The 15,452-nt window shown below is 43.1% G+C and overlaps 1 protein-coding gene across 30 annotated transcripts in view; it reads right to left on the bottom strand.

The window, feature by feature from the left end:
• The window catches only part of SEC31A (SEC31 homolog A, COPII component), a 44,835-nt gene that overhangs the window by 17,201 nt on the left and 12,182 nt on the right, over positions 1 to 15,452 (bottom strand). For 20 of the 30 annotated variants that reach the window (XM_075090327.1, XM_075090326.1, XM_075090316.1 and 17 more), the window contains exons 10-20: positions 15,222 to 15,374; positions 13,536 to 13,769; positions 12,862 to 12,936; positions 10,390 to 10,440; positions 9,595 to 9,672; positions 7,155 to 7,227; positions 6,325 to 6,503; positions 4,363 to 4,489; positions 3,209 to 3,354; positions 1,242 to 1,415; positions 508 to 681 (exon numbers count right to left, since the gene is read on the bottom strand). In XM_075090327.1, the coding sequence (XP_074946428.1) occupies positions 508 to 681; positions 1,242 to 1,415; positions 3,209 to 3,354; positions 4,363 to 4,489; positions 6,325 to 6,503; positions 7,155 to 7,227; positions 9,595 to 9,672; positions 10,390 to 10,440; positions 12,862 to 12,936; positions 13,536 to 13,769; positions 15,222 to 15,374 (1,464 nt within the window). The remainder of the gene's footprint in view (positions 1 to 507; positions 682 to 1,241; positions 1,416 to 3,208; positions 3,355 to 4,362; positions 4,490 to 6,324; positions 6,504 to 7,154; positions 7,228 to 9,594; positions 9,673 to 10,389; positions 10,441 to 12,861; positions 12,937 to 13,535; positions 13,770 to 15,221; positions 15,375 to 15,452) is intronic. The other 10 variants (XM_075090329.1, XM_075090328.1, XM_075090319.1 and 7 more) reach the window with 1 other exon arrangement.

Genomic DNA, 15,452 nt, shown 5'->3' on the forward strand with positions numbered 1-15,452 from the left:
TTTTCATAGTAGGCTGTACCCACAACTGCAAAAACATGCCCTCAGTTTGCTGTTACCATTGCTCAGCAACTTCTGCAGCCAACATCGGAGCTGGGGGTGGAAATAATCAGCCCCGGAAGAGGTTGGTGAGCAGCAAGAGCAAGCCCCAAGGCCTGCAGGGATGGGATGACATCAGGGACTATGAGAGCAAGCACAGAAAAATCTTGCAGTGCTCTCCCACATAATCATTCTTCACACTGAAGCACATTTTGAAACAAAGGGGGAAAACACCTAATCTTCAGAAGCAGGCTACATGACAAGATGTTTAACCAATGTTTCCAGACAAGGAGTAAAGGAAGCATCTGTACTGATTCAAAAGCAGCACCAATGACTTTCACCACAAGGCTCTCGGTAGAAGTACATCATACAGCCCCAGCTCAGGTCAAGAGAAAGGAAAAAAATCCCTCTATCCATCACTCTCCAGAACTCAAGCACCATGTCCCTCCCTAACTGCCCAAACCCATTTACCTGTTGGTAATACTGCTGGGCTGGAGCCTGCGGCCCTTGCATCTGTCCAGCCACAGGGCCAGCTGGTCCTTTGGGCATGGGCTGTCTCTCATACGGTGCCTTGAGGGCCTCCTGTCCCACTGGGAGCTCCCCTTGGGCTCTGCAAAGCCTGTCCCGCAACAGCGTGATGTTTGGCTGCAACCAGAAGAGACAGTGAAGGAAGGTTAATGGCACTACCTGTCAACCAGTGCATCACACCAAGAGGCTGACTGGCCACACACTGATGAGCTCTCTTTCAGAAGCCTGCTCTATTTGTTTGGAATAAGTCTTTTCTGCACAAGACATGGGGCCTTTGGAACTGCCTTATGTGTGCCTGCCTCCCATCTTGGGCTGTATCATTCCCAAGCCAGCCTGTCTATAAATACCAGCTGATGGAAGATGAGAAAACAACAGAAAACAAACAAGTGTCAAGGTATATGTTTCACTGTGTCTGGCTTCCAGGAAGGACAGCTGCCCCTCTGGCAGGCACTGGCTGTAAGGACAAGGGTGTGAAACAAAGAGGGAGAAGAACAAGACCATGTACTTCTGGCAGCTCACTGAGGCCAATGCAGGGAGAAGTGAAACAGCCTGACCGCCACAACCCAAGGTGCATTTCAAATGGCAGTCCTGCTACTAACTGCACCATACAGAGACCTTTGCTCAAAGTACACCTGTTCACACAGAGAAAGGGAGTAAAAAACCTGAAGGCCCTGTACCTGGTTGGTATTCACAGGGAGGAAGGTCAAAGCTGCAGCAATGCTGCCCTGGGCAGCCAGGAGATTGGCGTATTGGCTCATCTTCTCAGCCAAAAGGGCCCCCACAGCATTAGGGTCCACAGCCTGGGTGAGCTGCACAGCTTTGCGCAGGATCACGACTTTCTCTATTAAATCCTGGAAGTTCAGGAAACAAACAAAACAAAACAACCCCACAAATGAGAACAACAGGGTAAAGTAGGACCTGGCTAATAACTGTCATTGAGAGCTGTTCCTCAGGGCAGCCCTGCAGAACCCCTCTCACCTGACAGGAAGCCCAAGACAAGTGCAGTTTTCTTGGACAGTTACAGCTGCAACAAAGGCATGACTTTCCTAGCACGTGAGATGATAGAACAGCAACCACGCACCAAGTGGCTTCTAACAGACCCAAGCCAGCAGCACATCTGGTACAGTTCAAAGCCAAAAGAACTGCTTTTAAACAGGGTTTCAGAGCCCTATCAGCACTAAGCATGTCCTCCAAAAGAGTATGCTTTCAGAAAAATACTTGGTGAGGGCCATGAGAGTGAATGGAAAACATCACGACCATCACCACTATTAGTGCTGGGGTGCTGCACTTTGTTTGCAGCATTTTAGTCAGTCAGTTCTTAACCATCTTAATCAAAAGGATCTAACAACTCCCGTGGGAGAATTGTCCATGGTTTTCTGGTTATTACTACCAAGATGGTTCTCCTGATATTAACCAGGAATACTCCATATCTTGTCTTCCTTGCACAACCCCAAACACCAGAGCTGGTCTTGGTTGGGTTTCCTCCTAGTGCGAAGTTACAGGAACATTTTCTAGTCCATTTTCTCATGATGTTCTCATTATTATATTGGAAGATATTGGCAAATTGATATTTGGAGTATTAACATGCAATCCCTCTTCAAAATCTTGTAACAGATTTAATGAGGGTACCACATAGGATTTCAACCATACGTCACTGATAAGGACCGTTAACTGACTGTTCAGTAATACATTTTTGTTTTTCCCAACAAATCAGCACTTCAGAAAAGGCAAAACCAAAAAAAGATAACCAGCAGCTTCTACGAGTTTCAGCAATTCCACATCACACTAAGCAAGCAGCCTAATTATGACTCCAACAATATTTTTCAATTTTATTGTCCAAGAGAGCAAAGCAATGCAATGCAATCAAAATGCAAATTCAAACCAAAGGTAAATCTGTAAAGGAAGCGCACACAATCAAGAGGCTGGAAAGTAATTTTGATAATTCAAAAATGGAAACAGTTAATAATGCAAAGCAAAAATCCTTCAATTAACTAAACAGAGACTCTCAGCACTGCCAGGTAACATTACTTTAAGTACTTTCTAAAACTTCTTCAAAGGCCCTAAGCAGATGGAAGAAACTAAGAGTATACTATAAATAAATTAATCCATAAGAGCTTCATCTCACTGTCATCAATCCTATTCCCCCAAGATGTTTGCTATATGCAATATATTTCACTGTTGGAAACCAAACCCTGTACGCACAACGCCCTAGAGAAAACTTGCATGAGAGCCTTCCTACGGTTTTCTCTCCGATTTAACTCTAATTTACTAGATTTCTTCCCCTGAATACCAAAGCCATCCCTTTCAAAAGCAAAACCATCCAAATATTCCCCTATTGCAAAAGATGGAAGCATTCAAAGCCTCTTCTTTACCAAAACACTTTAAGCCCTACTTTTTTTACACAAGAAGCATATTAGCATGACTACCCAAAGAACAGAGCAGACAAAAGGGCCATTGTGCTTCACAACACATTTTCCAATATCATACTTATGTGTTATTTCTACAAAAGTCACCTGTTCCAGAAGGAAGAGGTTTGCATCCTGAGACGCATGCAGATATCAGACAGCATCACTAGATCATTTGATTTAAGCACCAAATAATTGCAGTGTGTTACTTCCAAAACTTTCTTAACAGAATTACCAACCTGAAGGGACAAGGGGCTATTTCCATCCTGAGCTTTGGTCCAACAAGCAACGAGTTTTTCCACATTGCCAGCACAAATGTAACAGAGACAAGCCTGTGTCTGCAGAAGGGTGTCTCCCTCACTCTCCAGCCTGTTACCCAGGAGATCTAGGAAAAATATGAACAAAGATGATGCTGGTGAATCACTGGCAATCCCTCCGCCACTCTTGAGGCTGGGGAATCCTGCAATGCCTGTTGTGACTCTGCCTGGCATAGTGAGAAGGGATATTGCCTCTGGGCTCCACCAGTAAGGACATACTTGGATATCTAGCACAGATTATCTCATGGGAGCCCATGGCTCTTCAGAAGCAGTTAATGTCATGGCAGCAAGGACTTATCAAATGTCTGCAAACCTGAGACACATCAGAGGGGACAGTCCATCTGCCAACATGACAAAGGACAGGAGGCCAGAGTTTGATTCTCACCTCTGCCACCCACTTTTTGCAGGAGCGTGACCCAAGTGTACAATCGGCCAATGAACTGTGAGCAACAAAGCTGTGGTACTGCTCTGGGCTGATGTATGCTAAGTGAGTTGTACAGCTCCGTAGACACCGTGGCTGGCATCTGAGAGTCACAGGGGTGTCAGACATACAGCTATTGGTAATATAACCTCCCTGTGGATTCAACCCAGCCAGCTGCTGCCACGCAGCACACATGAGGGCAGGCATGGTCACTGCCTGTGAGAGACTACTCCTTCCAAGAGGTGAAAATTCTCTTGTGAAAGAAGAGTGAAGCACTTCCCTGAAACATTTCCACTTGTGTCCCATGCACAAACACTTCAAGACACTGCCCCTTGACTGAGACACCTGTCACATCATCATCACCATTACCCATCTGGAAACAGTAAGGGACCAGAGCTGTGCACTACGTAGGTGATGCCAGGACACAGCTGCTCACAAGGGTCTGGGTTCTGTGCTTAGAAAATCAGGGAACATACTGGAAACACAGCACCCCAGATGTTCCTCTCCTCCTCTGCAACAGGACCAAAGAACTAAATTATCCATCAAAGAAGCTAGCGAGGCATTACAATAATTTACTGGAAGGAAGACCACCATGGTAAAGTTCAGTTTTGCTGTAAGTGGAATAAAGGACATCCAGCGTGTAAAGTGTCCTTACCACAAAGGGCTGCAAACTCATCTGGCCTAGCATAAGTGAGCACAGCAGCCAAAGCCTCTCTCCAATTCTGCAGATCACAGGACCGCACAATCTCTTTCCAGTTCTTCATTACCACTGCAGTGATGAGCTAGACCAGAAGGAGAGACCACAGTTAAGATCTTGGTAGGATTTCCTTTGGTTTTTAGGAGATAGTATAATTTGTATCTATTCAAGTGTACTCATCCCCGCTGTATCCATGGTCACAGCAGATACTGCATTCCAGTTCAATAGCTGCACAAGAGTACATTTTACTTCAAAAGTTCAGTGAAAATCACAAAACAATCTGAGATTAACACAGACAGGCCAATTATTCTTGCTACAAAACATGCAAGAAAAGAATGCACAAATCTCTGCAAGCTGGGATTGCTGCAGATGGTTTTCAGCACTGTTTCTGCAGACAAAGATAACATACCAAGTATTTAGCTATAAATCTTTCTACACAATGCCCAGCAAGGGGCATGAATTTTATTTGCCAAACTGTTTAATTCAGCTTTAAGCTCTTGGCCTCAGTCTGACCAGTGAGGGGCAGTTGAAAAGGCTGCTTGAAGGAAGAAGCAAGTTGACAGCAATATCAACCTGAGCTGGCTGCAGTATCCCTACCCTGCACCCATGCACACAGGCTGCCTGTCCACAAGCTCTCAGAACAAAATTCCAGTTCCTTGCATCTCAGAGTCTGCCTCTGCTTATTTCGCTTCAGGCAAAAGACAGACTTGGCAACTGGGCTGCTATTTAGTGAACAAAACCCTTGTCATGCCAAGACTTCAAGCTCAGAAACAGCTGAACAAGCAGTAAGCATGCAGTTTGGGACAAGAAAAGAACACACCTGAACAACAAATGCAAGGTCAACACTCGTTAGCACAGGCACAGATAACTGTTTAGCTCTCCATAAAAATATCTCTTCCCAAAGGATGAACTGCAATGAAAAAACTTCCCATGCACTACAAAATTCTGGTTAGGCCTGAGGCAGGAAAGGAGTTGGGGTTGGAGAAGAAATCCTGCAGTCTTAATACTTGAGATTTTCCTCTTTTCACTTGTCCACTATCAGAAATGCAAATTGTTCCTATCTCAAACTGGATCACAAGCAATGACCAGCAAAATCTCACTTACAGACCCCAGCCTGTGGTGCTGCATGCCCTAGTGACTGTGCTTTGTGGCCTTCAGCCCTGCTCCAGGAAAGCACATGCCCATTTTATAGGCTGCCTCCTGCTACTGTATAAAACACCCTTCTTTGACAATGGACTGCTAAAAAGTAACCACGAGCAACTTTCTCTGAAAGTGGCCATTTGTCTTTTAAGGCCACTTCTCCTGTTTCATCCTCCTGTTGCTATTTTCTTACACCAGTAGTAATGAAGAAAGATTTGACCAAGCAGCATCAGCAATCTCTAGCATTGCAAAAAGCTGAAAATAATAATAATCAGCTGGCCATAACATACTATCTCCCAGACAAAGGGTGACTGATCTTCCCTGGGCATACTTAGCACTCTTCTGTGCATGCAGTGAAATGAAGCACCACCAAGACCCTTAAGCCTGATCACAGGCAGAAATCAACATAATGCTGCTGGTACTGAGCACGGGTCATGTGTGACTCTAGAAATGCGACAAGATAACAGACTGAAATATGTGCTGTTTAAGATATTTGTCAACAAGAATCTATTAGGGTATATGCAACTCAAGAGTCACCGAAGACAAGGAAAAGAATACTCTTCTTGTGTACTGATATCTAGGTAGTATGCCTCTTCTCTCCTTATCAATGCATTAAAAAAGGATAACAGAAATCCTTCAGCTCTGAGATCTTGTGGATGACTTGAATACTTACCAGCTTCTCACAGAAATAGACCTATGAAATGGCAAGAAAACTCTTAAGGTGAAAAAAGGAGTTGCATGGCCTACATGCATGTTGTTTCTTAACTGAAAAAAACATACCCTGGTAATTTTGCTCTGCATCTTGGCAAAGTACTTTTCCTGTGTCCTAGAAAGCAGCTCTTGTCCACCTGCGATGGCCAAGATAATGGCGTCAGCCATGCGGTTATCGTGCAAGCAGAGATCTACTGCGCTCTCAAAGTTACCCGTCAGCAAAGCCTGGGTAATCAAACCATCCACATCTGCAACAAGAGAGAAGTGCATTTCAAATGATGGCAACTGAAGTCAGTTAAATGTGCAACATCAGGTGATTCTGTCCAACTGTACAATGCTGTGCAAGGTTCTCTGCAAACCAGCCTGCTCCAGGTCAGGTACGTTCAGGGATGCTCAAGTTCAGCTCCAGTCTCAAACACACTATGGTCACAGCCACATCAGGTGGGGCACTGTCAAGCATCACTTACCTTGCTGCAGATGCTAGAGGCCTAAATGACTTCTGAAACAGCTACCCTGCATACAGTGCAAGAAACAAAGTCAAACCTAGACAGGGGTCAATGGCTTCTGTGTTATTCAAGATCCCATGGGAGTTTCTGTACATACAGCGATGTTAGCACTTCAAGCCTGAACATGTGTGTTCTTTTATACCAGAAATCACTCAGAGTAGCTGCATTTCAGCAATGGGCTATATAAGTGCTGTATACTTCGTTCCCTTCCCTAAAGAAGCTGTATTTTCAAGTGCCTCTAGACTGCTGTGAAATGAATTGGAGTTAGAGGTAAGCCATGATAAGCCTTCACAATCTGTGCAGAAATTGCCTTCTCACTGGAACACCAGTATCAACATCAATATTTATAAATACCAGCACATACAATGAAATCAACATAAAGGGGTTTTTTACCTCCACTAACAGAGATGTTAAATGTCTTTGCAGATCCCAAATCTTCAGCTTCTTGTTTATGGTCCTTTACCCTCTAAGAGAAAGGAAAAGCATAATTTTTTGATGTTATGTAAGCACTTGGAATATACACACACAAAAATATGGCTCTCGCACTACAATTTAAAGATAGACCTTCAGACTACCAGTTACCTAAGAGGTAATTAACTTAGAAGGAAAAAGTATCCCTGTCATTTGTTAGAACACTGTTTCAGCACAGGATAGTCAACTTCCCCTGGCACCTGCACAGTCACCTCCTAAGCACATTGAGAAAGGCCTGGGCTTATCAAAGGACCTCCAGTGCATGTAAACACACCATTAAAAAAATCATTGTTCTGGGCAGAGTGGACAATTTTTTAAAATGGATGCCAAGGAGAAAAAGTGCTGGCAGCCCCAGATTTCCAACCACCAGCGAAGGCAAACACAAGTGTGCATACCTAGAGATTGCAAACACCAGCAACCAAACATCTGGGTATTGGGAACTGACTTGCATACTTGCATCTATGTATGAAGAAAGGCTGAGTTAGAGGTGCTCAGCCTGGAGAAGAGAAGGCTGCGGGGAGACTTTATTGTGGCCTTTCAGTACTTAAAGGGGGACTAAAGGAAAGACGGAGGCAGTCTCTTTAGCAAGGCCTGTTGTGACAGGACAAGGGGTAATGGTTTTAAACTGAAGGAGTGTAGATTTAGACTGGATAAGGAAAAATTTTTTTACTAGGAGGGTGGTGAAACACTGGAATGGGATGCCCAGAGAGGTGGTAGATGCCACATCTCTAGAAACATTCAGGTCAGGGAAGTCTCTCTCCACCATCAATTTTCACAGCACAGCCTGGGAAGAGTGCAAAAACTGTCCCAACGGCTGCCTCCTCTGTCATAAGCCAGTGCACTAGTACGTGCAGTGGGAATTCAAGAGTGTGCTGAGAACACCCTGCCTATACGCTGACAAGTGAAATTGTACTTCTGAGGATGAAAAACAAGTACACATTCAACCAAGAACAGGCATTTGGGATGGGGAGGTAAGTTGAAACAACCTTTATGTTTGGGTCATGAAAGGAGGCTGTGTCAGGAAAATTATTTTGCTGTCAGATAATGCGTGATGTGTGTTTGGTATCAGCTGAGAGCATGTTGTGACTATCCAGTTACTTTATGGATGTGACAGTACTCCACGATGCATCATCAGTGGCTTCAGGCCAATCTCACAAATATTTACTACCCATGCTGGTAGGCTGAGTTCATGTTTGGCTGTGAATTCTCTCCTAGAAGAGACATTTGTTATGAGACATCTAATATCTTCATGACTGCATACAGCAAAATCTTTACGCAGTCAGATACATGTGTCTGCCACTACAGTGTCTAATGAATTAACAAGCAACCAAAACTAAGGAGAGCACTCTGTTTTGGTGTCCTTAAATGGGCTGTTACATGGAGTCAACAAGTGCACCTCTCAAAAATGCATGAGCCATAAACCACTGCCCTCATCTTCAGACAACTGCAGACAGGCACCAAGCACAGGTTTCAGCACAGGGAGCATAGGCAGTTTTGGGCTAACAGCTCAAATTCTAACCCAAGAGGGAGACTAAGGGAATGGGGGAAAATGAAGCTGGCTGTTTCAACACAGTGATACTAGTATTTTCAGTGCTATTAAGCTCCCACAGCAGAGGCTGTGTCCTTAGTTCTAATTATAGACCTGTCCCTATATTTAAAACAGGACTGAAAACAATGTTGCTCAAATGGACAGAAATTAACAAACACTGTAGGATGCCAAAGGCAGATGTGGTGGAGCACAAACCACCTGTGGTAAACCTGGCTGAGCTGTTGCAACAGACATTCATGAGACAGCTAGCTGCCAAAACCCTGATATTTGCTGTTCAGGTGCAAAGGGGATGGATGGCACTGTGGTCTTGGTCAGAGCAGTCTAGAGAATGAATGTTCCCCCACTCCTCCAGTATCACAGCTATGTCTCTGCAAACAGTTATACCTAGAAACGGCACAGTAATAAGCTGATGGCTTGGTAATAATCAACGAGAGGGAGGGAAGAAAGCAATGAGGCAGGCAGGGAAGGGAATGCATTAGAGTTGTGGCAGCAGATCATTTAGTATGTGTTAGGGAAATGTCAGAGTAAAAGCTACAGCAGGATAGAGTCCTTGAGTCTGGTGCCAACTGGACTGTTACAAAATGAGCTCATTCTTCATTGCCACCAAAACCTGTTCACATGATGTCTGAGGCTGATGAAAAAAATCTCAAGCAACTTAACAATAGCCCATATTTTACTTATTCTAAATAACTTCTTGTGTTTCCATATAACCTCAGCACTAGGAAAAGCCAACAAAAGAAAATGCTATTAATAGTAACGAAGTGAATACACAGGAAGGAGGTCAACAGGGTCAGTCTAGAGCGCAACAGATACCTCTCCCAAGAACTGCTCCTCTGTAGCCTGGGCTTCGTCCCCCTTGTTCAGCTCAGATTCATCAGATTCTTTGGGCGCCTTCAGCAGAGAGAAGATGCCATAAAAAAAGCAAAAGAGGAAGAAATACTTTGCAGTGCAGAGTATAGCCACCTTGCCACCAACAATAGCCAGAACCAGACTGCAAATCACAGAAATGCATTGGCAATATATGCTTGAGTATGACAAACATGGTAGAGGCCCTCCATTTCCTTGCTTTGTCATTACACAGTACTTTGTGCTGTTTTCATTTAGCTACCTGAAAACATGTAGCAAAACTTTTCTTCCTCATTAGGCAACTACAGATGACATCTGAAATGTCTATGGCACAAAAGCAATGCAGTCCCTCCATTGTAGACTCAGGCAATTACAACAGGCAACACCTGAACTGTATTTATCGCTCTTGCAGGCAAGTGATACAGGACCACACTCTCAGTCCTGCTTTTTTTAAAGCCTAGGAAAGGTGCTGCTCTTGAAACCAGCTGCCAAGCAGCAAGGCTCTGCCTTGCCTCACAGGCAGCAAAAAGTGTCACAGTGGGCAAGACACAGGCAGCAAAAAGGAGAGGTGGAGGGACATCACTGAGAGCCCTTTGCTGAGAAAGGTGGGGGTGACATTTGAGTGGAAAAAAGTGGTTGTTTTTTTTTTTTTTTAAGTACCTACCTTCATCCTAATGAATGTAGGAACTTGTCATAGGCTGGGTTATTTGTGACTTACTTTGGGACAGCTACCAAGTGGAAAGAAAAATTGTGTTTGCTTACCTCTCCCAAGTCACCATCTGCAAGGCCCTCTTTATTCAGAGCAGATGTAATCTAGAAAACAACCAAGATTTAAGTAAGTGTCCTTTTATTTCAGAGAGGTAAACCTCTCATTAATCTCTTGGATTGCAAAACTGGCGCATGTAGCTAATATGTTGCTTGCAGAACAGTTAACACAAAACCGAAGCCATTTCCTTTCCCAGCCTGGTGATGGATTTACTGCTAAGCCCCCTACACCCCAAGCTCTGATGGAAACCAACAGCTGCTCCATGAATTAACAATTAAATTTTAAAGTCAGGGGCCACAAACCTCATTAGAGCTGCTGGAAACTAAAAATTAATAAAAATAGTATCAGAGTATGCAGGACAAAACTGTCTGCTCTGATTAGGGAAAATGAAGCAGTGAAATCCTTGTGGAGCAGGGAGCTTGTCAGGAAGTTGTGGTTTCAAGCACAGCAGGCATATAGCTGTGGGCTAGGATTTTCCAAGATATGGAAGAGTTAAAATGCCCAGCTTTTACTGCTTTGCAAAGCAAATCATGACTCCAGATTCAATTAGGGCTTCCAAAAACACCAATTTAATGTATAGAATCTAGAATAAAGGCAGAAAATACGTTAGTTCAACATCTGGGAGTTGGGGTTTCCTAATGCTGCTAATGTTAATCTACTGCTTTTAGTATCACAGGCTTTATTTTACCCTTGTAGGCTCGTTTTCACAAACAGCTGAGCTCAAATTGCTGGAGATCATTTTCTCTTTATTTTTTTAATCATTGATTTACAACAGAAAGAAGAAATCCAGGACTTGCATTTAAGAATTATAGGTTTTAAGTAGATAAAACCAAAATACCATGTTCTTAACAGCTTATTCTAAGGATCTGAAATCTGTGACCCTTTTTTACTTTCCTTACCCTACCAGTAACATGAAAAACAAGTTGTGATTTAGTGAGTTTATCATCTGGGTATCACAAATTTTCAGACAAGCTGTCCTGCATTGTTTCTTGAAACTAAAAAACACAGATTCAACTTCAATGTGGAATGCTTTGTCGAGAAATAGCTACATGAAAATATGGCCTTGCAGCTCCCCTCATCTGTTTCTCAAAGACTGAAATGATGGGGTAGGCCCTGCATTTCAGGCCACTCAGTTCAGCTATGCCCATTTTCCCAGCTTCTCTCCATGCACAGGGCATATCAAACCTAGAGCAACAGCAGCAGTGGGCTCCAGTCTGCATGAGGCCACTCTGCAGGACCACTACTAAATTTCAGCTGGATTTTCTAGTTGAGATCTGCTTTTCAAAAAACAGAATTTCCCTTGCTGTGCTTGCCTTTGACTCATACAACAAAAATTTAGAAGCTGAGGACAGACTATTAGTAAAACCACGATTTTTTTTCTGTAATCATATTAAGTTTGCCCTGGAGGCCATTTAATTCATAACCATAATGACATTTTTATGGAGCCACTCTTGGAAAACATTAGCTTTATACAATGAAAATGAGTCAAACATTCAAACCCACTGAATCAGAACTGAAGAAATACTACACAATTCCTGGGTACAGCATTGAAAGCAACAAAGAGCCAAAACACACAGCAGGTATCCCCCTGTAACACTGAGATAAGAATCTTCTTCCAACTTGGAACAAAGCTCTATACTTAAGGAAGCAAGTTGCTTCCTGGTAATCCACATATTGCCTTTCCAAATGCAACTAGATTTGATCTTTATTTTCTTTTTTTGGTAAAAGTGAATGGCAACCCACACAAAAAAGGGACTACTCTAGCTTTTCCAAGGTAGTTAGTGAAACCCTGAAGACTGCTTACATGTTCTTCAACTAGAAAGCCTAAAACAAGATCAAATTCCATGATGCTGGAGTAGAAGGATGTCAAATAAAGTTACATAAATAGCTTGAAGCAACAAATATCAAAGTTTCTTGATGGGTTAGAATTTCAGATCAACATTGGACAGTCAGATACAGACATGCCTGTGAAGTCTGTTGTCTGCTTTGACATTTTCTTTGAACATCCATATTGCAAGATGACATAGCTAACAAAAAAATCCAACAAAGCAAACTGCTTGCGATAAGAATTCTGAAGTTACTCTCAAGTTGTTTATCTAGACAAAATTTCAAGAGCAGAGGAAGATTTCTAGTGTCCTCTGGAACAAAGGAATTCCTTAAACAACACAACTATTCAAGTCAGCCATGTTTAATCATGGTGCCAGAGCTTCTGTTTAACACTTGTATTATGGCTGTTAGGAGAGTTGAAACACAGAAATAATATCTGCTGGGAAACAGACTGAAAATAATGTTGTATAAGAATGTTTATTGTATTGAATAGCCTGTGGATACTGGTAATTGCTTGTCTAGTCCCACAGGAAAACAAGTACTTCAACCATACATGACATCATCAACATTTTAGGCTGTACTCTGCGAATACATCCAACAGTAAAGCATTTAACACAAGCACAGCTTCCAGGCACATTTACCTTCTTTCTCAGATCATCTTTCCTATATCCCAAGAGCTCAAGGTATTTAACACGTGACTCTCCTTCAAAGTTCACCTTTAAAAAACAGAAGTTAAAGAATATATTGCAATTCACAATTTTTCACTTTCTCCGTTACTGGCACTTCACTTGACTGGCACAAATTACCCAGTGAGAGCTAGTGACTGTGGAGACTGTGTGTAATAAAGAGAGCTGAAAAGGTCTTCAGCGACTCAGTCACCCAAGCAGGCAGGCCAGGCTTCAATCTGGTTACGTATGTGAAAAATCTGCTTACCTGCTTCACTTTGAAACCTCTAAATGTTCATAGTGAGAAGGGAAAAGCACATCTAAAGCTGTCCCAAAGTTTTATCCCTTCTCACCAGCTCCCTGTACAAAGATGTACTGATGGGGGATGTCAAAAAACAAACGATACCTTCTCCCAAGCCTGGGCTTCTGCCATGATTTCTCATAAACCCTGCAAACACCCCTGGCCCTGAGGACCCTCTCCTTCTGGTGAGCCACCTCCAATGACAGGGCTTATGGGCACTATTCCCACAGCCTATGCTTTTGGTTCCCAGCATATCTTCTGTGAAAACACCATAATGCACAGAAGGAACCATTTCTGCACTGGCTTTCCAAGTCAGCAGGGAACTCCTGAACTGCTGTTCTGCTGTTACCTTTAAGAAGGCCCACACATTTTTCTCAAAGTCTGCCTGGGCCGTGTCGATTTTCTTCTGACAGTAGCTGACAAAGCCTTCAGACTGCACAGCCTCCTGCAGCTGGTTCGAGCGGGCCAGGAACTCCTTCTCTGTAACAACCTGGCTCACGTAGACATAGTGATGCTGCTGCTGCTCCATGCCTGGCTGCTGCTGAGACTTGGCATTCTCAAATGTAACCAGCTTGCCTCCGAACTAGAATTGAGGCACACATGCAGTATATAAAAATAAAAGTATACACTAGAGTGTATATGAAAAAGTATGCACATACACATAAGTATACACATGATCTTACATAGAATATAATATAGATAAGCATAGGCTTATCATCCAATGGACAAACATTCCTGACATCAATTGGTTTTTTTTCTACCACCCCGTATTTCTACACATGTAAGAAGCTGCTGGATAAGTGGCTACACATTTAATAAGATTTATGAGTACAGCTACTCCTGTACCTGTTTTTTTTCCTCAGGCAAAAGACTGACTAGAAACTGAGAACTGGGGCTGTGGGTCTGTACAGTGCCCAGCATAAATGGACTATCTAATGATACTGCAATATAATCACCAAAGAAATCTATGCATTGTTAATAAATGCTTAGGCATGATGTCTGCCCTGGTCTTGGCAGGCTGTTTTCCAATTAAAAACCTACTGTGAGATGGGCACTACTTACGTAGTGTCACCATTTGGAGAGAAATTAAATCAACAGAAGAAAAAAAACTGGAAGGGGCTTATAATATTATTTCATTCTATAGCTCAAAGTTAATTTACACAGGTCAGCCCAATAAATAACAAAGTCAGCATTACAAAAAGCGAAAAAGACTAGCCAAGAAAAATACTGACAGCTGGAAGACAAGGATGCGTAAGGGAATAAACACCATTATAAAATGACAGAGTCTTCAGTGGCTAGGGGACATCACTCCTCTTTCATGTGAGAAAAGTGCATTTAATTTGTGCATCAGATCATGAATAGGCAGACATACAGTGCTGAAAATTGAGCAGTATTTCAGCAAAGAAATCAATTTCAAGCAGACAGACTAAAGTCTTCAGAAGATCGCTAAGAAATGGCCTACGAGTCTAGAACATAAGCCAAAGGTGGAGCCAAAAAGCAGATGACACTGCTCTCACAAAAAGCAGGGTCTTGCCACCCTGTCACCTGGCTCCTCTGTAAATCAACCAGCCATGGAGGAGTCTATCCTTGTGCTGCTACAGCAACTCCTGCTACCTTGATCAGAACTAACCTAAGTATTCTCCACCACACCGACTCTCACATAATAGCTTCAAACTGCACTCACATGTCAGATACTTCCACCCTCCCAATGTACATTTGTTTACTCCCAAGCAGGCACTGCACATAAATAAAAGCAAAGTCCTAATCCCAAACAGAAAGAAACAGGTGCTTGTTGGCAAGACACAACCTCGTTTGTTTTTCCCAAGCATTTTTGTCAATGCTTTTGCTGGCTTGCTGTCCCAAGCACTCAGTCTGGAAGCTGCTGCAAGCATCTCCCACCATGACAACAAACATGGGAAGTTCTCCCAAGGTAGAACACAACATTGAACCCTTCTCTTCCTAAAGTGTTTTGCAGGTGCCACCACTATCTCCCTCCCTGCCTGGCTAACCATGCCCAGCCATATCTCCTGCTTACCGAGAATGATGCTCCTACAGGTCGCCGGATCCATTTGGGTGGTTTCTTTAGGGGCAAAAGAACACTCTGTGGGACAGTCTGCTGGGGAAGCTGCAGGGGCGGGAGGGGCTGTCCCGTACCAAATGGATCAAGGTTGCCAAAAGACGATGAAAGCTTCGATAACATAGGAGAAAAAACAAAAGTGGTATATATCTCCAATCAACTAACCACAGGCATTTATTTGCACTGGAC

Source organism: Phalacrocorax aristotelis, chromosome 4 (genome assembly GCF_949628215.1).
Source record: "Phalacrocorax aristotelis chromosome 4, bGulAri2.1, whole genome shotgun sequence".
Taxonomy (NCBI): Eukaryota; Metazoa; Chordata; class Aves; order Suliformes; family Phalacrocoracidae; genus Phalacrocorax; species Phalacrocorax aristotelis.